A 25,191-nucleotide genomic window follows, 5' to 3' on the forward strand; every position below is an offset into this window, starting at 1 on the left:
CAAATTTGTGTGCGCGGGGCCTCTAGTTTATATATAAAAGGCTAAGCGACCGTCTGACCAGTAGCTATGACGTGCAATGACCACCAGGGGGCAGGCGCTCAATGCAGGAACTGCCGAGCTGCACTGACTTGGCAGCGGTGGTTCTTGGGTGACACACCCCAGAACCAGAGAGGAGGAAGCCCGATTCTGGGATGGGTCACCCGAGAACCTCCCTCTCACAATCCGGGACTCCTCTGGGAATGTCAGGGAGCCAGTTTCAGCCCAATCCCCGCAAGCCAGGCCAAGGGACCCTACCTACTCGAGGGACCCTGCTCCCTCCGCAGATGCCCTTCGAGCCACAGTGCTGCTCCAGGTGTGGCTGGCTGGGGAGGGACCAAGGGAGGTTGGCTCCAGGGCATGTCTGGCCTGTCTCGCCCAGTCCCACATATTAAATATTTCTTCAATTAATTTCCTTTCAATGTGCATGAATCCGTGCACCAGGCCACTAGTAAAAGATAAAACAATAAAGCTATTAGAAGGTAATCTGCAGAATATCTTTATGATCATGGGGTAAACAAGGATTTCCTAAATAGATCACACAAATCACTAACCATAAAAAGCTAAAAATGATAAATTGGACTACATTAAAAGGTAGAATTTAAGTCCATTCAAATATACCATTAAGAGAATGAAAAGCAAGCCAAAGGTGTTAGAAAGGATGAACAGTAACAGTACTTCTCATGCACTGCTATAAATTGATAATCGTTTTAGACAACAGTATGTCATTATTTATATGGCAGAATTTCTACATTTCCTTCCCAGGTTTTCTATTTCTAGATCTATATCTTAGATAAACTCTTGCATCCATGTACAAAAATGTCAGAGCAGCATTATTCATAACAAGAATCTAAGACAAGAATGTAACCCAAATGTATATCAATAGAAAATAGATTAAATTTTATATTAATGTAATGAAATCAGTACAGCATTGAAAATGAATTAACTACAGATATACCCCTCAACATGGTGTTACATGGTGTTAAAGGAGTCATGTATTTATTTATATTCAAACTATTAAACACAAGGAAGGGCACAAAATTCAGGATAGTGCTACACTCTGGGGGGAAAATTTCAATAGGAAAGGGACAAACAGGAGCTTAGGAAAGTCCCATTTTGTAAACTGGGTTGTAAATTCATAAAAATTTATCTTTTTATTACTCTTTTAAGTTTCGTATATATATTTTGCATACAAAAAGGTATATATGATGCCGGGCCAGCATGGCTCAGTGGTTGAATGTTGACCCATGAACCAAGAGATCGCGGTTCGACTCCCAATCAAGGCACATACCAAGTTGCAAGCTAGATCCCTGGTAGGAGGCGTGCAGGAGGCAGCTGATCAGTGATCCTCTCTCATCATTAATGTTACTGTATCTCTCTCCCTCTTCCTTCCTCTCTCTGAAATCAATAAAAATATTTTTTTTGAAAGGTACATATGACATCACATCACTGCAAAAAGGAGGGGTGGAGCACACAAGGACAGTGGAGTAGCAGAGACATGGACAGGAAGTGGAAAAAGAAAAAACAAGAAGAAAATTCTCAGGTGACGCACCCCGGAACCAGAGGGGAGGGAGCTCTCGCACTCGGGGCTGGTTTCAGCGCCTGCCGGAAGCACCCCGCTCACTCCGCAGATGCCCTTCGAGCCGCAGTGCCACCTCAGGTGTGGCCGGCCAGGGAGAGACCACGGGAGGCTGGCTCCAGGGCTTATCGGGCCCATCTCACCCAGTCCTGCCCACCAGCCACCTTCTAAGTAATTTCCTTTCAATGTGCACAAATCTATGCACCGGGTCACTAGTTAATCTGTAAGAAAAATATAAAATTCCAGGATGATGGCAATGCATTGGGTCTAGAAGCAACTGTCTAAATGTTGTTGGTGTTGTTATTCCTCACCCTAGAATATTTTTTTCCATTGACTTTTTAAAAATTTTTTTATTGATTTCAGAGAGGAAGAAAGAGGGAGAGAGAGAGAAACAATGATGAGAGAGAATCATTGATTGGCTGCTTCCTGCACACCCCTTACTTGGAATCGAGCCCACAACCCAGGCGGGTGCCCTGACCAGGAATTGAACTGTGACCTCCTGGTTCATAGGCTGATGCTCAACCCCTGAGCTACACCAGCCGGGCTCCATTAATTTTTAGAGAGAATGGAATGGAGAGGGAGAGACAGAGAGAGAGAAACATCTATATGAGAGAGACACATTCTACCCACTGAGAAACTGGCTGAGAATCAACTGTCCAAAATTAACCTTTCCACAAACAGTATAATTTTCAAAAGCTGAAAGACCTTACATTTGTGTATAGATGCCATACATTTTTCTAGCAATAAGGGGAAAAAGACAAGTAAAAATTGGGGGGAGAGAGGTTACTGGAGGGGAACTCTGCAAGAACGTTTGATTCAAATACAATGTAACCTGTACTACGGCATTATTTTGTGCTCATTATATCTTTTAAAAAAAGAACGCATTTAATACTTAGAACATTCTCATCAGATTTACTAACACAAGATGGATTCATGAAGAAGTACACTTTGTACTTAGGTGTAAAAGGGTGTATACATACTGTATCACAAAAAAGAGAGGTGGGGCTAATTCTAAAACAGCCGCGTTTGAAATCGAAGCTGAACGGCTTTTGCTGACTCTTCAAGTTTCCTGTGAAGTGGGCAGAAGGCAGAGAGAATGCTGCCTCCTCGCTGCAATGTGCTTCTCTACGGGCTGCGAGGCTGCACGTGCGAGGTCTGCCTGCTCTCCCTTCTGCGCGTGGGCTGACAGGCTTACCAGGGGGAGGCAAGCACTTGGTGGCTCTGGTATTGGCTTTGCTCAATATTCTACTGCATTTCCTCTACAAGCACTGGAAGATTTTTGGCATAAATGCATTTTTAATCCTTCAGAAATAAGCCAGGCATAATGAAATAAAATAGTTTAAACCACAAATGAAATTACAAAAGAAAATAATATAATACAACCACTGGGGGAGTGGGGGGAGGAAACTCCTAAATATAGCAAGCACCAAAGAGTTTACAAACTAAAATTACAAAGACTTCCAAACTAAATGTCTTCTAAGAAATTCTGAGGTAAATTCTAAGTAATCCAAGACACAACCATATCACGCATCCGGAGAACGGAGGAGCGTGCGCCCTGAACAGGAGCTGGCAGCACCGTGCGCTCGGTGCCAGTCCTCAGAGGGCACGCCCAGCCCCGCGACCTCCCGGCCACCCTCACGGTGACAGGCTGCCCTGACGGGGCTTTGTCCCTGGAACGCAAGACGAAGCACGTGCTTCCCCACAACACGAAAGAAGCTCGTCCTGCTGGTGCTCTGTGCTCTCAGCCAAGTGCACAGGAAGGGTCCATGGAAGACCCCAAGGCCCGGGATGGAAGGGACCGGATCCTTCGATCACCACAAGAAGCAAGAAAGAAACCTTTGTAACCAAGGCTGAGGGTCCAATCCCCCATCAGGGCAAATACAACACTCAACCAATGAACTCATAAATAAGTGAAACAACAAACTGATGTTTCTCTCTCTCTCTCCTTTTCTCTACCTCTAAAATCAAAATTTTTTAAAAAGAAATAAGCCCTAATTGTGTGAAGCCATTAAACTGCTAGATAAGTTAAAGCAGACAGCAATAATTACCCAATTAATACGAGGATCTTACATATCTAACATCCTCATTTTACAAAAAAACAAACAAACCCAAAACAAACCACTATTGATAAAGAGATTTTCCAAAAATTTCACTAATTAATAGAAGAACCAGGTTCGTCTTTTGTTATAAGACCACAAAAAGGCAGTAAAATAGTTTCCCATATAACATGAGGGACCTTAAATTTCTACAAAAATGCTTGTGAAAATCTTACAGACATCCATCCCAATTACTATGACAGACACTGGTTCTCTCATTTGGACATGCATCAGTAAAATGTGGCTGAAATTATTAGAAATGTCATATATTACAACAGACTAATACATTACATAAACCTTATATAACCTGTTACTCTATTACCCTCATTTTCTAAGGAGTATATTGAAGGTATTATATATTATGTAAGTATATCATGTGAAAGTGGTATTTGTGATCACTTCTAAATACATAGCTTCTGATTATACCTTTATTTCCCTAAGAGAAGAAAAAGAAAATCCCAAGTTTTTAACAATAACTCAGATTTAAAATAATTCATCACTGGCCAACCATCTGGCTTCTCTTTACCTCTGTCCTAGCTGGACATAAGACCCTGGATCTAAGGTCTTGGGCAAGTCACCTCGCGTGATTTCCATAAAAAGAATTATCCATAGACTTTTTAGGCATATCACTTTATTTATTTTTTTAAATATATTTTTATTGATTTCAGAGAGGAAGAGACAGAAACATCAACGATGAGAGAGAATCACTGCTTCGCTGCCTCCTGCACGCCCCCTATGGGGATGGAGCCCACAACCCAGGCATCGAACTCGGCATCGAACTCGGAGTCTTCAGTCCGCAGGCTGATGCTCTACCCGCTGAACCAAACCAGCCAGGGCTCAGCCTATCATTGTGACTATGATTTGACTGTTCAGCTCAACACAACGTACTGAATACTTAATCATTCGGTGGAACCATAAATTGATTGCTATGTGACTCTGTGGACCTATAAAAACTGCATCTTTGTAAGACTTGACTTACTAAGTGCCACCCACTCCGTTCTTGAAAGCACTCATTTTATTAGGCACGTACACACTCACACACCTTTTGGAAACACCAGTATGCTGACTTAGGAGCTCCTAAACTGATGTCATTAGAATGAGAGAGCAAATTCTACAATCTGAAGAGAAAAACCTTTTATATAACTTTTACATATTCTCTTCTCCTGAGCACTTATAACTATGTGCTATTTACAAAAAAACTACACATCATCAGCTGATATAGTGGATCATAATACCAAATTCAAATGTTTTGTCCAAGATTCCTGCAGTTAATGTGTAAAACATAAAACCTACCTGTCTAGTATTCCATCAGTTTAGACTCCTATTTAAAGATTTAGGATTAAGTTTGCTTTGTCGGACTCACAGAGGATTGAATTCCTTGTAAATAGCTTGTCATTCCCATAAAAGACTAAATTATGCAAGCTTGTATTACACCCCAGTAAATTCAAATGTTTCTCTGAAAACGTCAATCCACACAAAACAGGAATTAGACTGTTCCCAGGACAGAGTATGTTCCTGACCAAATCATTTTACATCAAGACACTTTATTCCAAACATAACACTAGAACCAAGTAGACATATTCTTTTTATCGTTTAAAGTATTACAAATAGTAGTGCATAGGTCTCCTTTCAAATGGACATATTTTTACAAGCATGTGACAGCTGACCTAAATATGTCAAGTACATATTCAGTAGCTTGTATTCTTAGAGTACATGAAAACGTACTTCCACTGGCTTTAATCTTTTCTAAAAGAATTTTAATTTTCCTATGAAACCACCTTCTTGGTTAAAACAAACAAACCAAACAGTCTGAGTCAGAGAAGATAACAGTCTTTTCTGATCTCTATAGACTAACTTCCAAAATGTAGTTGTTCAGATTTCAGATTTGCAGTTAGAGTAATTCATAGAAGTCATCCTGTGATCTTAAGACGTTCAATGTAAGCAACAAACACCAAATATCATTACTCCCATACACAACTGCCGCAAATGATTGGCCTAAACTAAGACGGAAACAAATCAAGCTATCAAAGTGATAATATGTTCTCCGTACCTAAGAAGATAATGTCCACCGTCAGCTTTACTATTTCCACTCATCACAACTATGCCCCGAACCCCACCTATCAACACACCATCAATACAGCTTTCGTCACATTAGAATCCATTTACCATTCACGTGAAGAAATAGAAGCAGAAGCCGAAACCGGTTTGGCTCAGTGGATAGAGCGTCGGCCTGCGGACTGAAAGGTCCCAGGTTCGATTCCGGTCAAGGGCATGTACCTTGGTTGCGGGCACATCTCCAGTAGGCGATGTGCAGGAGGCGGCTGATCGAAGTTTCTTTCTCATCGATGTTTCTAACTCTCTATCTCTCTCCCTTCCTCTCTGTAAAAAAATCAATAAAATATATTTTTAAAAAAAAGAAAGAAATAGAAGCAGAAAATGCATCATCAATGCACAAGGGCACGTCTGCCGAACGCTGACTGGAGCAGCCAGCAAGCCGGGAGCGGAGGAGAGCAAGAATCCTCCGCAGCCCACATGCTGCATCTGGAGAAGACAACGTGTCTCCCCTGGGACGACAGCCCTGAGACTGCAAACTCCCTGTCGTCCTGAGTCATGACTGGTCACTGTTCCACAGCTCAAGTGAAAGACATGCATAGAAATGTCTAACTGAAGTAAGTCAGGCAGAAAAGGACAAGAATCAACATATGCCATGCATATCCTACCTAATAAAAGAGTAATATGCAAATTGACTGTCACTCCAACACACATGATGGCTGCCCCCATGTGGACACAAGATGGCTGGCAGGGGAGGGCAGTTGTGGGAACCAGGCCTTCAGGGGAGGGCAGTTAGGGGCAACCGGGCCGGCAGGGGAGGGCAGTTAGGGGCGACCAGGCCGGCAGGGGAGCAGTTAGGCATTGATCAGGCTGGCAGACAGGCGAGCGGTTGAGAGCCAGCAGTCCCGGATTGTGAGAGGGATCTCCGACTGCCCGTTTAGGCCCGATCCCACTGGGGTCCCAGATTGGAGAGGGTGCAGGCTGGGCTGAGGGACAGCCCCCCACCCCCACCCCCCCCTGCACAAATTTCATGCACTGGGCCTCTAGTGTAGGATATAAATGAGAAAGCAACACACAAACAAACAACACTTGGGGACAACGGTGTGGTGGTTATCAGAGGGGAAGGGGGGGGGGAGGCAGAAGAGGGCCAAGGGCATCAAATACATGATGCGGAAGGAGACAACTGTGGTGAGCACACAGTGCAATATACAGATGATGTAGTCATAGAACTGCACACTTAAAGCTTACATGATCTCATTAACCAATTCACCCCAATAAATTTAGTAAAATGAAAAAATACATGCATAAAAATTAAAATAATAAAGAGTAAGGGGCCCCTGAAATTATCTAGTTTCCTCTCATATTTTACAACTAGTAAAGTAAGATCCAAAGAATTCCCCCTGCCCAAAGGCACCCAGCTAATTAGTGGCAAAGCTAAAATCAGAACCAAGATCTTCCAACTGCCACCGACCGAAAGTTCCCTCCCCAGACTAAGTACTGGCCCAACCTGCAAGAGAAGCACTTGCTCAGGTGAAAGCAGAAAACCGGCATCAAACAGGGCCCTCAGTGCAGTGGTCTACAGAGTGTTTTGGAAAAACTGTGCCAACACCTCAAAAATCATGTATTTTTGCATGAAAATACAGACAGTTTCTTTCAAAAAAAGATCAGACAACTAGCATGCATTCGCACTCAGCAGTAATATACTGGGGCTAAGTAACTACCTTATGTACACACCCACTCAGGGTACGTAGCATCATCTTATTCCCAGCCTGCTTCTCATTCACTTTAGCTGCAAGGATACTGTAGGGGTTTAATAATAGATTCCTGCACTAGAGCGATTTAATCATAAGTTCTAAACAGTTCTTATGGTAGTAGATTTTGGCTAGGATTTAGTGGCTGGGTTTAACTAAGCACAAAGTGGATATACAGGAAAGATGGGAGAAAGAGAAACAAATTTAAAAAGCCTCCTATGCCCTAGCTGATTTGGCTCAGTGGATAGAGTGTCAGCCTACGGACTGAAGAGTCCCGGGTTTGATTCCAGTCAAGGGCACGTGCTGAGGTTGTAGGCTCAATCCCCAATTGGGGACATGCAGGAGGCAGCAATCAATGATTCTCTCTCATCATTGATGTTTTTATCTCTCTCTCCCTCTCCCTTCTTTTCTGAAACCAATAAAAATAAAAATAATTTTTTAAAATAAAAAGCCACCTACCATTCAGTGGTAATTCCTTTAGAGCATAATCAGAACTTGGCTCTCATGAAGAGCTGTCCTGACCTCTCCGCTTTAAGGAAAAGGCAAGAATGCATGTTCATACTTCCTAAATTAGGAATCTCAATGGTTTAAAACCCTGTATGTTATAGCTACGGACCACTAGTGTGATGCCATTTTTAAGTATTTTTAAGACTTAGTACTACTATATTGCAATAGAACCATAGTAACAGTAGGCACAAAAGAGAAAAGACTGGGAGAAAAAAGTCTAAATTAGAAACAAACCTAATTTTTCCCATAAATATGGCATTTCCGTTCCTTGCAAACAGATAGTGTAATTAAAATCTTTAGGGGACACTCCAGTAAGCGATGAGCACCCCAGTGCTCAGGTCTTAGTGTCTGATAAAGGAGCCAGGACTCCGTGGAGAAGGAACTGATTCCAGGATGGGGGCAGCAAATACACAAGCAGAGCCTGGAGCATCTTGCAATGTAAGACAGCTGGGAGATTCCTTTACAAAGTGAATAGGGGCCTTGCCCAGAAACAGGAGTCAGCCGAAAGAGCTCCAGTGACCAAAGCTGGACATGAGCAGCAAACTCTGGTCTTGGAGTGCAACCAAAATATACAGTTAGCCCAGCCGGTGGGGCTCCGTGGTTGAGCGTCAACCTATGAACCAGAAGATCACAGTTCGATTCCCAGTCAGGGCACAGGCCTGGGTGGCGGGCTCCATCCCCAGTGTGGGGCGTGCAGGAGGCAGCTGATGGATGATTCTCTCTCATCATGGGTGTTTCTTTCTATCCCTCTCCCTTCCTCTCTAAAAATCAATAAAAACATTCACATACACACACACACAATTAACACTGATGAGTCCATGCTGATATAATTAAATAAATCCATCTACCATGAAGAAAGACTCCGGAGGAATATGGATGCCGCCCTCCGGGAGGTGGAGCATCAACGCTGACTCCGTAAGTGTGAGCAGCACACAGTGACCTTCCGAAGAGCACGACGTGGGAAGGAAGGAAGAAGAGAAACCTGACAAACACTACCTAAGCCAGGTAATCAAGACTGGCATGTAATCGAGGTCATGTTGACATATGTACCCTTGACATGATATGATGAAATGGCATTTTACCTCTGTAATCTTCCTCTCAAAAACCAGAACCACAGCCCTGGCGGGTGTGGCTAAGTTGGCTGGGCAGTGTCCGGTGCACTGAAAGGCGGCCAGTTCGATTCCCAATCAGTTGCAGGCTGGATCCTTGGTAGGGGGCATGTAGGAAGCAGCCAATCAATGTTTCTCTCTCATCACTCTCTCCCTCTCTCTTTTTCTCTGAAATCAATAAAAAATATATTTTTTAAAAAAGATCTTGTGTATTAAATATATATACATATATACCAGAGGCCCAGTGCACAAATTTGTGTAGGGGGCGAAGGGGGTCCAACTGTCTCTCGCAATCTGGGACCGCTGGCTCCCAACTGCTTGCCTGCCTGATTGCCCCTAACTGCTCCCCTGCCTGCCTCATAGTCCCTAACTCTGGGATGGGCAAACGTTTTGACTGGAGGGCCACAATGGGTTCTTAAACTGGACCGGAGGGCCGGAACAAAAGCATGGATGGAGTGTTTGTGTGAACTAATATAAATTCAAAGTAAACATCATTACATAAAAGGGTACGGTCTTTTTTTTTTTTTTAGTTTTATTCATTTCAAACGGGCCGGATCCGGCCCGTGGGCCGCAGTTTGCCCACGGCTGCCCTAAGTGCTCCCCTGCTGGCCTGATCGCCCCTAACCGTCTCTGCCTTGGCCCGCACCCGGGATCCAGGATTCCCTCCTCCAGCAGGATGCAGGCACAAGGGACCAGGGATTCCCTCCCTCTGGCCGGCCTCAGGCACCCGGACCTAGGCCAACTTTGCCAGGGGCCAGCTGTAGCCACAGGCTCCCAGGACAGGCAGCTTCGCCCAGGCCCAGCTTTGTCAGGAAAGACGTCCAGATGGTTGTCCGGAAGACATCTGGCCTAATTAGCGTATTACCCTTTTGTTAGTGTTGATATCCCCAGTCTAAACATAAGAAAAAGATCAGCTAAATCCCACTTGAAGGACAGTCTATAAAATGTCAGAGCAGTGCTCCTCAAAGCTGCCAAAGTCATCAAAAATCAATTCTGGCCCTGGCCAGTGTGGCTCAGTTGGTTGGAGTATCGTCCCATAAACCAGAAGATGGCGGGTTCCATTCCTGGTTAGGGCACATACCTGGGTTGCGAGTTCAATCCCTGGTCTGGATGCATGCAGGAGGCAGCGGATCAATGTCTCTCTCTCTCACTCCTTCCCTCTCTCCCTCCAAAAAAAAAAATCCCTAAGAATAATAATAATGGTAATAATAATAATTCAAATCTGACCCTGACCGGGTAGCTCAGTTGGTAAGAGCATCATCCCAATAAGCCAAGGTTGTGGGTTTGATCCCTGGTCAGGGCACATACAAGAGTCAACCAATGAGTGAATCAACCAGTGAATGCATAAATAAGTGGAACAAAAAATTGATGCTATCTCTCTCTTTCTCTCTCTCTCTCCCCACCTCCCTTCCACGCTTGCCAAAAAAAAAAAAAAAAAAAAAAATCCTCTGCTGAGGATTAAAAAAAAAGTGTCTTCCACCTCTCTAATCACGGAAAACTAACTGGCTCTCCGCTAAAGCTTCAAGTCTGAGGTCCAACCACTGGTGCTCTGGAAAACCAACTGAACTTTGTTGATTCACAGACCAACTCTAACAAGGACTTATTCATTTTTGGAGAAACAAAACAACTTAGCAATGTGTATCTAATATTTCCAACTGAATCACAAGACTTCAAAAAGGGCATCTGAATCCAATCTCCTTACTTTATAAGTGAGAGGAGGGCCAAGGGCATTGACAAAGATACCTGTTCAAGGTCATCCTTGAGTCTCAACTGGAACCAGGATTTCTTCAGTCTGACATTCCAAAGCAGGAAGCAAGGGAAAGATAAGGGTATTATAATTCTGACCATTTTCTATCCTAGGTTAGAATGCTTTCGTTTTCTCAGGGGTCAACAAGGTAAGTCCAGCTGTAGCCGCCTATCAGAAATAGCACCAAATCGCCGAAACCGGTTTGGCTCAGTGGATAGAGCGTCGGCCTGCGGACTCAAGGGTCCCAGGTTCGATTCCGGTCAGGGGCATGTACCTGGGTTGCGGGCACATCCCCAGGAGGCGGCTGATCGATGTTTCTCTCTCATCGATGTTTCTAACTCTCTATCTCTCTCCCTTCCTCTCTGTAAAAAATCAATAAAATATATTAAAAAAAAAATAGCACCAAATAGCTATCCTTTTTCTAAATGTCATGCCTATGTGATACGGATTTTTGTCTCCTACTTAACTCTTAATTCTTGCATTGTGGCACTAGTCAATATCCCTGATGGGAAGTTGAAGCCTTGGTTAAAGTTCCGAAGTGTAGGCAGACGCGCCAGACGTTGTAGGGGCTGTGTCGCTGTTGAGGAGACGCGAAGGGTTTGGACTTGCGGTATTTTTGCACTCGCTAACAGGTCAAAATGCAAATCTTCGTGAAGACCCTGACCGGCAAGACCATCTCCTTGGAGGTGGAGCCCAGTGACACCATTGAGAATGTTAAGGCCAAGATCCAGGATAAGGAAGGCATCCCCACTGACCAGCAGAGGCTCATCTTTGCAGGAAAGCAGCTGGAAGATGGCCGCACTCTTTCTGACTACAACATCCAGGAAGAGTCCACCCTGCACCTGGTCCTGCGTCTGAGGGGTGGCTGTTAATTCTTCAGTTTTGCATTCATAGTGCCAGTGATGGCACTACTCTGCATTCTAGCCATTTGCCCCAATTTAAGTGTAGAAATTACCAGTTCAGTAATAACTGAATCTGATCAAAATGTTAATAAAAGTTTTGTTGCATGGTAAAAAAAAAAAAAAGTTCCTAAGTATACAATTTAATTTGGTACAGGAGTGAGTATATCCGTTTTTCTCCCAGTTGGCCTTAGTACTTTTTTTAATTGAAGTAAAATGTACAGAACAACCAACAATTTTAAAGTGTACAATTCCACGGCATCCACCTCTCTCTAGTTTCAAAATGTCTTTTTCATTTTTAATTAGAGAGGCACTAAGCCCAATGTAGAAGAGTCACTCTGTTTTCAATTAATTCATCGCATCTCAATGAAGGCCTGAGCCCAGGTTCCAGCCCTAAGTGTATCACCCTAATCTCTTCCTACACGTGGCCAGCCAAGCCCCTTTCACCTTCGCCATACCAGTGGTGTTCTATCCCACAGAAAACCCACACTCCTGCCCTGCACAGCCAGAGTCGGGCACTGTGTGGTGAGCCTACCCAGCAGGCTTTTGTTCCAGCAAACACTGTGACATTACAAACTACTTAGGAGGGAATGATCTCATCCGACTGAGCCAGCAGCAAACTTTGTCAAAAAGCTTTTGTTACAAGCTGTGATAACCTAGGAAACAAGATCTATTTTTACTATCTGGGCAACAAAAAGAAAAAAAGAAATCATAGGGGAAAAACAGCTCATATAGTGACCATTTCTAAAAATCACTTATTCTACAGAATTTTCCCCTTTCTTTGGTATCTCACTACAAGTGAACAAAAAAATCTTTCAGAATTATTTAATGTCAGTAAAAAATAACTGTAACTATTGTTTTATTGTAAACTTTAAGCTTCCTATTCTATCCCAATATTGAACCTACAGTGGGTGTGACTTGTAGGAAAAAACAAGGATTCCTCTCCAGCATCACTTCAACACTGACCGAGCACTTATATTTTAGATCAGCCATGGGCAAACTACGGCCCGCGGGCCGGATGCGGCCGTTTGAAATGAATAAAACTAAAAAAAAAAAAAAAAAAAAAAAAAGACCGTACCCTTTTATGTAATGATGTTTACTTTGAATTTATATTAGTTCACACAAACACTCCATCCATGCTTTTGTTCCGGCCCTCCGGTCCAGTTTAAGAACCCATTGTGGCCCTCGAGTCAAAAAGTTTGCCCACCCCTGTTTTAGATACTCGGCACTTTATACATATTAATTCGATTAATATGTTAAACAAGTCCTAACCAGTTTGGCTCAGTGGATAGAGTGTCGGTCTGTGGACTGAAAGGTCCCAGGTTCGATTCTAGTCAAGGGCATGTATGTACCTTGGTTGCGGGCACATCCCCAGTAGGAGATGTGCAGGAGGCAGCTGATCGATGTTTCTCTCTCATCGATGTTTCTAACTCTGTATCTCCCTCCCTTCCCCTCTGTAAAAAATCAATAAAATATATAAGTAAAAAAATATGTTGAACAATTCTAGCATGTAGGTATATTATTTCCGTTTAAAATTAGGACACTAAGGCACTTAGTGGTTAAATAACTTGCAATTATTTTTACAGCAATAATTGCTGTATTGAAGCAGAGCTAAAATATCATCAAATACATCGAAAAGTCAGAAGCAATATAAACATTCTCTCCCACCACCTCCAACTACAATCCTTTAGCCCAACTCCCAGCCCCCAAACATAAAAAGACATCAACAGCTGAGAGGGAAAGGAGTGGGACGAGGAAAGGAGCCGGCTGCACACTGACAAATGCAAGGACTTATCTCGCTCTATGGCATTAGATGTTCCAGATGGGCAAGGGCTACCACACAAAGAGATATATGGAAAAGGGAGTTTTCAGAAAAGCAAAATCTCAGTATTATTTCACTATTTTCCGAGGATCTGGGAAGCATAAGCATAATCTAGTCACTTAAAAAGTACTGGTATTCTCTGGCCCAGCTGGTGTGGCTCAGTGGTTGAGTGTCAACCATGAACCAAGGGGTCACTGGTTCGATACCCTGTCAGGGCACATGCCTGGGATTATGGCGCAATCTGCAGGTGGCAGCCGATTGATGATGTTTCTCTCTCATCAATGTTTCTCTCTCTCTATACCTCTCTCTCTAAAAATCAATTTTTTAAAAAATGTATTTTTTAAACAGTATTTATTCTCTGCTGGGGGAAGCGATATTTTGTCTGGCTCTCCTAGAGTTTAGGTGAAATAGCCCCAAACTGTATTCCTTTGTTCTAAATCCATTCTCACCCATTATCCTTCCCATTTAGAATAAGCCAGGATGGGTTGGGGTGGGAGGAAGGAATGCAACAGGAAAAGGTGGCACTCTAGTCACTCAAAGTCTGTCTCATTTGAAAAGTCCCCACCTAAAGTTGAAGATTATAACCTAGACCTTAAGGCAGGTAACCAGTTAGCTCCCCTACCAAGACCACTAGTGACCTCACCCCCAAAAGCAATCTCTTTCAATGTCTAGTGAAGAAATAAAGCTGCCATCCATCAGCATTCATCGCCTGTTAGCTTTCCACGCCTACTGTTTTCATGTGACTCATCATATATGTCTAGGTATTCGGAGCCCATGAACGCGCCTTCTCTCTGCTGGTCTCCAGCAGGCACGCTGCCAGGTACGGAGCCAGGCCATCCGCTCTGCAGAGGGCGTGCACCCCACCCCCGCTCAGGAGGGGTCAGTGAGCCCTCTCTGCTCTAACACCCAGGAAACACACAGGAGATCTGGAGCAATGCTGAGAGGGAATCGCCTAGATGTGCGTGTGCCAGAAGGCCTGTCAGAACCCACTGGCTGCAGGTGCCTGGTGTCAACTTTACACCAAGGATCCACAGCAAAGGTAAGGAACAAAGCTAACGATCGCTTCTGGCTTCCGGACGAGCTCTCTGACCTTCCGAAGGTGACTGCTGTCGTCAAGTCGGAGAAAGCAGAAAGATGGCTACAAGGACCACAGGGAGATAAAGACTCCAGTTAGGGTCCTGGCCTGGAGCCTAAACAGCTTCTGAAGACAGAAGTGGAGTTTGGCTTTCTGACACGCATCAAGCTTTCCCCAGATCTCAGCTGACCTCCCCACCCTGTGTCCTCATTCAGTGAGGACAGTGACACAATCACAAAATATAATCTGACAAGGAAACAAGTAAACGCTAGCACACAACGCTCTAGGAAAGGAAGGAGTGTCCCAGGGAGAGGAAAGCTGTTACAAAAGCCCCAGCGCCTCCCTTCATCTCCGGACCACTGCAGTGACCCCCATGCCCTCAGGACTCCATCAGAAAGAGTGGAACATGAATGGGGGGGGCGGGTTGTAGGGATTGAGAAAAAGAACCTCAAAAAAGTGAATGAGTGGATAAGTACATCAATACCCTGAATCAGAAATAATCTGTTGTCGTCCTCTTCAATCCAAAACTGATTTTCTCGCTGAATAACTAAAATGCCATTTTTCTATTCCACCTTTTCAAGGCCCCTCCGCGACCTCCATCTCTATGAAAGCTCACGACGTGCAGAGCGTCTAGCACACGACCGACAAGCTACTATCACGAGCCTATTCCCCTCATCGACCGCCAGCTCAAGAGCAGGGCGCCAGGGTCGTCGGGGGCCCTCCAGCACCCAGCCCAGTGCCAGGGACGTGGCAGACACGAAACCATGTAAAGTACAGTGTGCTGCACATTTCTACTTGAGGGCTTCAACTTTTCCCTTTTGATCACAACCCACGGGGGAAATACTCATCTTATTCACACAAATTTACTTACACACACATTTACACATAAGTGAAATACAAGTTTGTATGTAAAAATGTATTGCCATCTTCTATTCCTGCTTTTTTTTCCCCTTAAGGATTGCCTGTGACCTACAATTTGAAATTTTCAATTCTAGAAAAAACCATCTCCTAAGAGAAACAGGTACAAAATTAAAAGCTGTTTTCAAACTTTAGTGTGAAAGTCCCCTAGGAAGGTGGTTTAAAATACATTGCAGCCCTGGCAGGCGGTTCAGTTGGTTGGAGTCGACCCATATACCAAAAAGGTTGTGGGTTCTATTACCAGTCAGGGAAGCAATGATCCATGTTTCTCTCTCACATGGATGTCTCTCTGTCCCTCTCTTTCTCGCTCCCCCCCTCCCTCCCTCTCTCTCTCTCAAATCAATAAAAATATATCCTTGGGTGAGGAATGAAATACATTACAAGGTTCTTTTCCCAGAATTTGGTTTGACAAATCCGGGTATAGGCCCAGGAATCTGCATTTCAAAGTAGTCCAACTGGTTCTGATCTAGATGATAAAACTATACTTACCATGAAGATACCTACGGCAGATGACTGAAGATTTAGTCTCAACAGTCAGGTTTCAACCCTTCTTCTAGGAAACTACAGGCTAACCAAGAATCTGCAGAGGTTCCTGCCTTGCTCACAGGCTGGCTTTTCACCTGAAAGTCGGCTCCACAATCCTGTTACAGGCTTCCTCTAATGCAATTTGGTAAACCTTGACAATCTAACTGTTCCTCTTAACTGTGGCTCTTCCGGCTCTTCCCACCAACAAAACAAAAGAATGCTATGAATGAAAGGCATTTTTGTTGCAAGTCCTTTGCTTTATAACTGAAAGGGCTTTTGAAAACCAGTCACACTGACCATACAAGTGGCATATGCAGTCACCAGTTTGGAACTCCTAAGCACAAGTGGCCTAAAAGTGATCGCTAATAGCGCAAAGTCTGACCACAAACTGCTTGAAAGCTGATGCTGAAATCAAGTTTCTGTAAGAGCACCCTACGATACAAGCCTCCATTTCTTGTAATTACAAGCCAGTAAGAAAATCCTGGATTCTTGAAAGTTTTCAATTCAACAAAGTCAATATTAAAAGAGCACAAAACACCTGCAAATTAACAATCTAAAAATGAAATTAAGGCCCGGTCCCCGGTTTGATTCCTCAGTTTACATGCCAAGCTTGTGGGCGCGATCCCCAGTGGGGGCTGTGCAAGAGGCGCCTATCGATGATGTTCCTCTCTCTCTATCCTTCTCCCTTCCTCTCTCTCTAAAAATCCATTAAAGCCCTGGGCGGTTTTGCTCAATGGATAGAGCATCGGCCTGCGGACTGAAAGGTCCCAGGTTCGATTCCGGTCAAGGGCATGTACCTTGGTTGCGGGCACATCCCCAGTCGGGGGGGAGGGGTGTAGGAGGCAGCTGATCGATGTTTCTCTCATCGATGTTTCTGACTCTCTATCCCTCTCCCTTTCTCTCTGTAAAAAAATCAATAAAGTATATTTAAAAAATAAAAATCCATTAAAACTTATTTTTAAAAATAAAAAAATAAAATTAAGAATGCAATCTCACTTACAAAAGAATACTTAGAAATAAATTTAACAAAAGAAGTGCAAAATTTATACCCTGAAAAAAATTTGATTCAGGATAAAGCACAGTGGGTAAGAAAACAACAAATTTAAAAGCAATGTGATATAATATACACCCACACAGGAAAAAGCCTTCGTGTGCATACATTCAATAAAACATTGAAAATTTAAATGCAAGTACAGAAAGTACAAAACTGAAAGTACAAAATTATAAATTTAAGGTATGTGAAGTTTTTATTTAATGAGCTGTCTGCTCTTTATATTTTAGGAACTATAAAAAATAAGGGCACAGCTATTAGAATACCTAAAACAGCCGAATCCGGTTTGGCTCGGTGGGATGGAGCGTCGGCCTGTGGACTGGAGGGTCCCGGGTTCGGTTCCGGTCAGGGGCATGTGCCTGGGTTGCGGGCACATCCCCAGTGGGAGGTGTGCAGGAGGCAGCTGATCGATGTGTCTCTCTCATTGATGTTTCTGACTCTCTATCTCTCCTTTCCTCTCTGTGAAAAATCAATAAAATATATTAAAAAAAAAAGAATACCTAAAACAAAAAAGTGACAGTATCAAATGCCAGTGAGCATGCACAGAAATTGGATCTCTATTATACAATGATGGGACTGTAAATGGGCACAGCCAACTAGAAAAGAGTTTGACAGTTTCTTTAAAAAAATAAACATACATGCCCAGCCGACGTGGCTGAGTGGTTGAGCATCAACCTCTGAACCAGAAAGTTGAGGTTTGATTCCGGGTAGGGACACATGCACGAGTGGGGATCCTTGTGCAGGAGGCAGCCAATCAATGATTCTCTCTCATTGATGTTTCTATCTCCCTCTCATTCTCCCGTCCTCTCTGAAATCAATAAAAATATATTTAAAAAAATAAATATACACTTACCACACGTCCCAGTATTCATACTCTTAGGTATTTATCCCAAAGAAAACTCAAAAACCTATACACAAATGCTCCTGGCACTTTATTGGCTTTCAACAATGTAAGACTACACACACAACATCCAGCCTTAGCTATAAAAAGGAACAAACTATGATATACAAAACAACTTGGATGAGCCACAAAAGGTCACATATTGTATGATTCCCATTTTATGGCTCTGTCAGAATGACAAAACTCTAAAGACAGAGAACAAATTAGTGGCCGCCAAGACAAGGACAGATGAGAGAAGGGGTTTGCAAGAACCAAACACAAAGAGATGAATGCAGGCAGGTTAAAAACATAGTGAAAACATGCCCTAGCCGGTTTGGGTCAGTGAGTAGAGCATCGGCCTGCGGACTGAAGGATCTCGAGTTCGATTTCGGCCATGGGCACATACCTGGGTTGCAGGCTCGATCCCCAGTAGGGGGCGTGCAGGAGGCAACCAATCAATGATTCTCTCGCATCATTGATGTTTCTATCTCTTTCTCCCTCTCCCTTCCTCTCTGAAATCAATAAAAATATATTTTAAAAAAATAATAAAAATATAGTGAAAAATGAGTAAGGTCTGTAGTCCAGTTAACAGTTATGTACCAGTGTCAATTTCCTGGTTTTGATATACTACAGCAAGCACGTCACTCTTTTACGAGGCATGCAGCCCACTGGCCGTGAGTTTGACATGCTTGTACTACAGTATGTCACTATTTGTTCATTTATGGGGACCGTCCGGCCCGAGGGCCATATAAGGCCTGAGAAATCATTTGGTCTGGGCCTGCCAAGGCAGTAGGGTGAGTTCATTAAGTGTTTGACCAAACAGAGCAGGCTAATTTTTAAGTTGATAATCCTGTATGGCCCCTGAATGATGGCCCCGGGCAGGAGAAAGGTCCCACCCCTGCAATAGAACTCGACTGTGCCCATGAAAAGGAATGAAGGGCTTATACCTGCTGTAACACAGAGGAACCTTGAAAACACTCTGCTAAGCGAAAGAAGACAGTCACAAAAGACCACTTATTGTGATTCCAGAACAGGCCAATCTACAGAGGCAGAAAGGAGATTAGTGCTTGCCCAGGGCTGGGGGTGGGGTAGTGGGAGTGAGTGATAAAGGGATAAATAAGGGGGTGATGGCTGAGTGAGGGTTTTGGAAGGTCTAATAAAAATGTTCTAAAGTTGATTGTAGTAATGAATGTATGACTCTGAAAATACTAAAAACCATCGAAATATACACTTTAACTGTGTGAGCTGTACAGTATGTGAATTATATCTCAATAAAGCTGTTAAAAAATTCCAATTCTAGATTCCACTCAGATCTAATGAATTAGAAATCAAAGGCAGAAAGCCAAAACTATTTCACAAGGCCCTCCAGGTCACCTAATGAGGCTAGTCTGGGACATCTGGGCTCCGCTGGCAGACAGTGAAAACACCCCAAACCACAAGCTACAGAGACTGGCAAAGAGGAAATAGAGCTTGCTGAGCACTTCTCAATGATCAACTGCTGGTAAAAGTACATGAAAACTGGTAAGCTGATAAATTTTTTCCAATTTTCCTAAACTTAATTTTTATAGCATTACTTATCACTTTTGCACAAAAAAGTAAATATAATTATTAAGTTTTTAAAATGTGATCAATAACAATCTTACTTTCATGTTTAATTAATGACTCCATGTTAAGTTGAAGAATAGCTCCCTAAACAAATTAAGACATATGCATCTTCACGTTTCACGAAACAGAAACTGCCCAGCAGGCGCGGCTCAGTGGTTGAGCGTCGACCTATGAACCAGGAGGCCACAGTTCGCTTCCGGTGAGGGCACATGCCCAGGTTTCAGGTGGTCCCCATGCAGGGCGTGCAGGAGGCAGCCAATCAATTGCTCTCTCTCATCATTGATGTTTCTATCTCTCTCTCCCTTTCCCTTCCTCTTTGAAATCAATAAAATTCTATTTTAAAAAGCCCTAGCCGATTTGGCTCAGTGGATAAAGCATCAGCCTGCGGACTGAAGAGTCCCAGGTTCAATTCCAGTCAACGGCACATGCCTGGGTTGCAGGCTCGAACCCCAATCGGGGGTGTGCAGAAGGCAGCCAATCAATGATTCTTTCTCATCATTGATGTTTCTCTCTTCCTCTCTGAAATCAATAAAAATGTTTTTTAAAATAAGTAAATAAAAAAGAAACAGAAACTAAAACAACTCCAAATATTATATACTCTACAACTATGCTCATTTGCAAAGAGATTTTATAATTACAGTAGTTCCCCTTATCCATGAGGGACACGTTCCAAGACCCCCAGTGGATGCCTGAAACTGTGGATGGCACTGAATCATGTGTGTGTGTGTGTGTGTGTGTGTGTGTGTGTGTGTGTGTGTGTATACACACTGTTTTATCCAGTGCATGCATGCAATAAAGTTTAATTTATAAATTAGGCACAGTAAGAAATTAACGATAATAACATGGAACAATTATAACAATATTCTGTAATAAGTCATGTAAATGTGGTTGCTCTCAAAATCTCTTGTACTGTATTCATCCTTCTTATGATGATGTGAGATGCTACACTGCCTACATGATGAGATAAAGAGGTGGAATTTTCCATTTACTATTTTCAAGCCACGGTGGACCTCAAGTGTCTGAAACCACGGAAAGCAAAACTACAGATGAGGGGGACTACGGTATTGGTTTTGATTTGACATACACTGCAGCTACTCACATCATACAAAGAAAAAGATTTCACAAAGTGGAGGGAAAATTTGAGTATTAATTTTTAACTAGACCTGTTACATGAATCTGGATCACTAATACTAAAAATCCCAATCTATGAAATCTAAACTTCCCAATAAATCTGAACATCTGGAAGTATATTACATAGCAATCAGAAAAAGTTGTACTATGGAAAAATATTTGCCCTGCCAATGTGCTCAGTGGTTGAGCGTGGACCTCTGAACCAGGAGGTCATGGTTAGATTCCCTGAAGGGCACATACCCAGGTTGCGGGCTCCATCCCCAGCGTGGGGCGTGCAGGAGGCAGCCAATCAATGGTTCTCTCTCATTACTGATGTTTCTATCTCTCTCTCCCTCTCCCTTCCTCTCTAAAATCAACAAAAACTATATTTATTTTAAAAAAAGAAAAAGGTTTAAGTCATCTTAGCTTATGTTTCACAAATTCCAGCAGAAAACTAATGGTAGGGTTCCTGAAACACGCTGCTAGTATCTCTATTTCCTCCAAGAAAAACAAGAAAGCCATCATTATCTCGGATTTTCTTCAGGAAAGTATAATGGAAAACATGGAACTATGGAAACATGAACAGAAACTTTAATCAACTAGAACTTATAAAGACATGTAGATACTTCTATTTTTAAATTTCAGAATCTAAATACCTACCCAAACACCCAGGATTTCTGAAACTAATGGCCAAATCTGATTTCCAACTCCCTTTAATAGAAAGCAATCTCTAAACACTGAGATACATGTGAAACAGAACAGCCTTTATTTGCACAGGAAGTCTCTTTCAGGGACTTCAACTAGGGGAGGAACACATACCAATGATCTGCTGAACGCACACAGTACCTCTTAATGGATACCACACAAAAAATGGTATTCTACATAAGTATTTATCGACAAGGAATCATGCTTATAATACAGTGAGATGGAAAGTTCATAAATAGTGTAACAATTCTTAAACAGTAGAAAAATATATATTAAAATGTTATTCTATACCTTTGGTATTTTCTAAATTTTCTACATTAAATCTATATTCTTATAAATAGAAAAATAAATGCCATTTAAAAAACAACTGTGTAAAAACTCTTCTGCTCCTGGGAAGATGAAGAACTACTTTTCCCTACTCCTCCCCCTCGGTACAACTAAAAACCCTGGACATCTCTATTATAAAAGGCCTGTGGCCATAGTACACCATAACGACCAAACGACCCGTCACCAGGAGGTGCACTGAGCCCCTCTTGGTCCCTCCCCGCTGGCCTGTGAACAGTGGCTCTTGCGGCGGGTGGGCGCAAGCTACTAGCGGCGGAGAGCTACGAGCAGCGGCGTGTGCGCTGGCCTCTGGTTACATATAAAACAAACTCAAGACTCTGAAAGGCAGGAGGAAAAGGCTGAAACACTAGGCTTTGGGAACAGAGGAATAATGCAGTGACGAGTTCCCGGGGTTTTCTTTTTGCCTTATCTGAAAATTCGAGGTGACAAGTCTGGCAACCCCAAAATGCCTAAGAGTGCAGACAAAGGAAAAAACCCCATAGGCCCTGACAGGGTAGTTCAGTTAGGGTACTGTTCCAATAGGCCATTGTTGTGGGTTCGCTCCCTGTCAGGGCATGAACAAGAAGCCACCAATAAATGCACAAATAAGTGGAATAACAAATCCATGTTTCTCTATTCTTTTCCATCTCTAAAATCAATAAGTAAAAAAAATTTATGAAAAACTGGAGTCATCACATTCAGCTAATGGGAACATAAAATAATGTGGCCCCTTTTGAAAAGTCTGGAAGTTCCTCAAAAAGCAGCAGCATTATTCATAACTAGAAGCCCAGCGCGTGAAATCACGCAGCCCCGCCCACCAACGCTGATCTTTGGTCGTTACGGCGTTAGGGCCACAGGCCTTTTATAATATAGATTTGCAACTACCCTGTTTCCAATAAGGTCACATTCTGAGATACTGGGGGTTAGGACTTTCACATATCTTTCTGGAAGACACAATTCAACCTATAACACTTGGTGATTTTTCTTTAGCATAGTAGGTTTTAAAATTCTCTTTTATAGTTGGCTCAGTGTCAGTCTGACAAAAAAAATGAAGGTGGTTTGGGTATGGATAAATCTTCAAATAGGGAAATTAGGTGTTTATGAAAATAGCTGTAATGAAGGTTACAAACAGGTAAATCTCTGGTTTTGCTGTAGGTTAAACAGAGTCTTTGTAGCTGGACTATAATGTATAACGTAGCCTGTTTCACCTAACTTCTCTCACCCCTAATTTGGTTGTCCCTCACTAACCTCCCTGCTGGCCTGGTCACAGGCAGCCATCTTGTGAGGGTATGCAGGTTAATTTGCATATTACCTCTTTATTATATAGGATAGCTAAAAAGTGAAACAACCCACTGATGAAAGAACTTTTAAAATGTGGTGAACCCTACAATGGAGTATTATTCTACCATGAAAACGAATGAAGTATTGATACATGCATGCTACACGTGGATGAACCATGACTATTTCTAAGTGAAAAAAGCCAGATTCCAAAGGCTATATATTGTATGATTTCATTTAAAGACGTGTGCAGAATAGGCAAATCCATAGATAAAAGAGGACCACTGGCTGTTGCCAGGAGCTGGGGGAGTCGAAGGAATGAGAAGTGACTGCTAGTGGGTTTGGGATTTGTTTGGGGGATGATGACAATGTTCTGGAATTAGACAGTGATGACGGTTGCAAAATACTGTAAATATACCAAAAAACACAATGATTTATTTGCTTTAAAATGCGAATTCTACCCTGGACGGCGTGGCATAGTGGTTGAGTATCAACCTAAGAACCATGAGGTCACGGTTCAATTCTAGGTCAGGGTACATGCTGGGGGTTACAGGCTCGATTCCCAGTGAGGGGTGTGGGGTGTGCAGGAGGCAACCAATCAGTTACTCTCTCTCATCACCGATGTTTCTCTCTCTCTCTCTCTCGCTCCCTCCCTCCCTCTCCTTTCCTCTCTGAAATCAATAAAAAATATATTTAAAATAAAATGGCAAATTCTATTGTACATTAATTATCTTCATTTTTTAAAATATATTTATATTGCCGAAACCGGTTTGGCGAGGGGGAGAGAGAGATAGAAACATCAATGACAAGAGAGATGGCTGGAACAATTACCTGAAGTGAGGGCCTCCAGGTCTGCCCCCCTTGGCCTCTCCCCTTCTGTCTGCATGTGGGGGAGTCTCATGTAGCAACAAGGCAAAAGGCAAGTATAAACTATTCTTTACAAAAGCTTAGCTCTTTGGTGAAAGAACCTGGGACCTTTCAGTCCGCAGGCTGACCCTCTATCCACTGAGCCAAACCCAGCTAGGGCTTATCTTCATTTTTTAAATATATGAAATGACATCTACTCAAAGATACACACATACACACACACACACACACACACACACACACACACACACGTGAAAATACCAAAAAGTACTAGTTCACCCAGACTAGGGTAGAAAGTAGTCACACAGCCTTCCTAAATTTAGGTGACATCAGAGCTGATACTAAGGGAAATAAGTATGTAAGCCAGCCTTGTTCCTTGCTCCCTCCCTTCCCTTCCCCAGTTTTCTCTGAACTCAGAAATCATTTACCTGTCAAACAATTACTCCCCAATAAAAATTATTTCAATAAATTATACTCGATAAGCATGTTCTACCTATAAGAACATGACTGAGCTCTCTTGAATCCTCCCAATTCTTTCTATGCCTAAAAGAGAAACTGAATTAACTCAAATGAATATCTGATTGAGGATTTCGGACAGTTTAACAAAAATAAAAAGAGGAGTCTCTGTAGGAAGCAACTTTTTCTGAAGAGTCTCTATTCTCCACTCCCACTTATCACCCATCCCCAATCTCCCCTAATTTTTTTCCATTTTTCCTTCTTTAGAATGAAACAGCTTTACATTTTTTCCACAGCAGTCTCAACATGTGGGGGTGGGGAGTAGTGAGACAAAAGCTATAGCTACTTTATGTGTGAATAATTTGTCAGAACCTATACATGGTCATGATAAAGAATCCTATAACCTAACTTCAACCAATAATCAATAACTACCATTAGAAAAAACTAGCTGTGCCTTCAGAGTTGTAAGATATAAAACATTTACTCGTAATTACAATTTGGCACACAAACTATAGCAGAAAATCAGAACCAAGATCTCCTGGAAATACTAAAGTCATACAAGTCAGAAGTAAGGAGAAAATAAGGCATGAAGTTTTGTCTCTCATTACATACTAAGATTTTATTTTGGAGCTCTCTAGGTATTTCCTTAGCCTATTCAAGTAAAAAAACAGAAAGAACATATCAAAATTATAGACATGGGGAGGATAACAACAGTACAGGTAATAGAACTAGAATTCCAAAAATATCCTTTGGAACACAAAGAGCAAGAAAATAAGAATATAAAAAAAAATCAACCACA

General features: G+C 42.5%; 1 protein-coding gene across 1 annotated transcript; it reads left to right on the forward strand.

The window, feature by feature from the left end:
- Positions 1-11,412: 11,412 nt before the first annotated feature.
- On the forward strand, positions 11,413-11,808 carry LOC102770884 (ubiquitin-like). The gene has a single exon (XM_006770429.2). It carries the CDS (start codon positions 11,516-11,518, stop codon positions 11,747-11,749), a length of 234 nt encoding a protein of 77 aa, XP_006770492.1. The 5' UTR covers positions 11,413-11,515; the 3' UTR covers positions 11,750-11,808.
- The last annotated feature ends 13,383 nt before the right edge of the window (positions 11,809-25,191 follow it).

The sequence above is a fragment of the Myotis davidii genome, unplaced genomic scaffold (assembly GCF_000327345.1).
Source record: "Myotis davidii unplaced genomic scaffold, ASM32734v1 scaffold663, whole genome shotgun sequence".
Lineage (NCBI taxonomy): Eukaryota > Metazoa > Chordata > Mammalia > Chiroptera > Vespertilionidae > Myotis > Myotis davidii.

Bases quoted from the DNA above. Each gene is read 5' to 3' on its own strand.
- LOC102770884 (XM_006770429.2), top strand. From the start codon at position 11,516: ATGCAAATCTTCGTGAAGACCCTGACCGGCAAGACCATCTCCTTGGAG.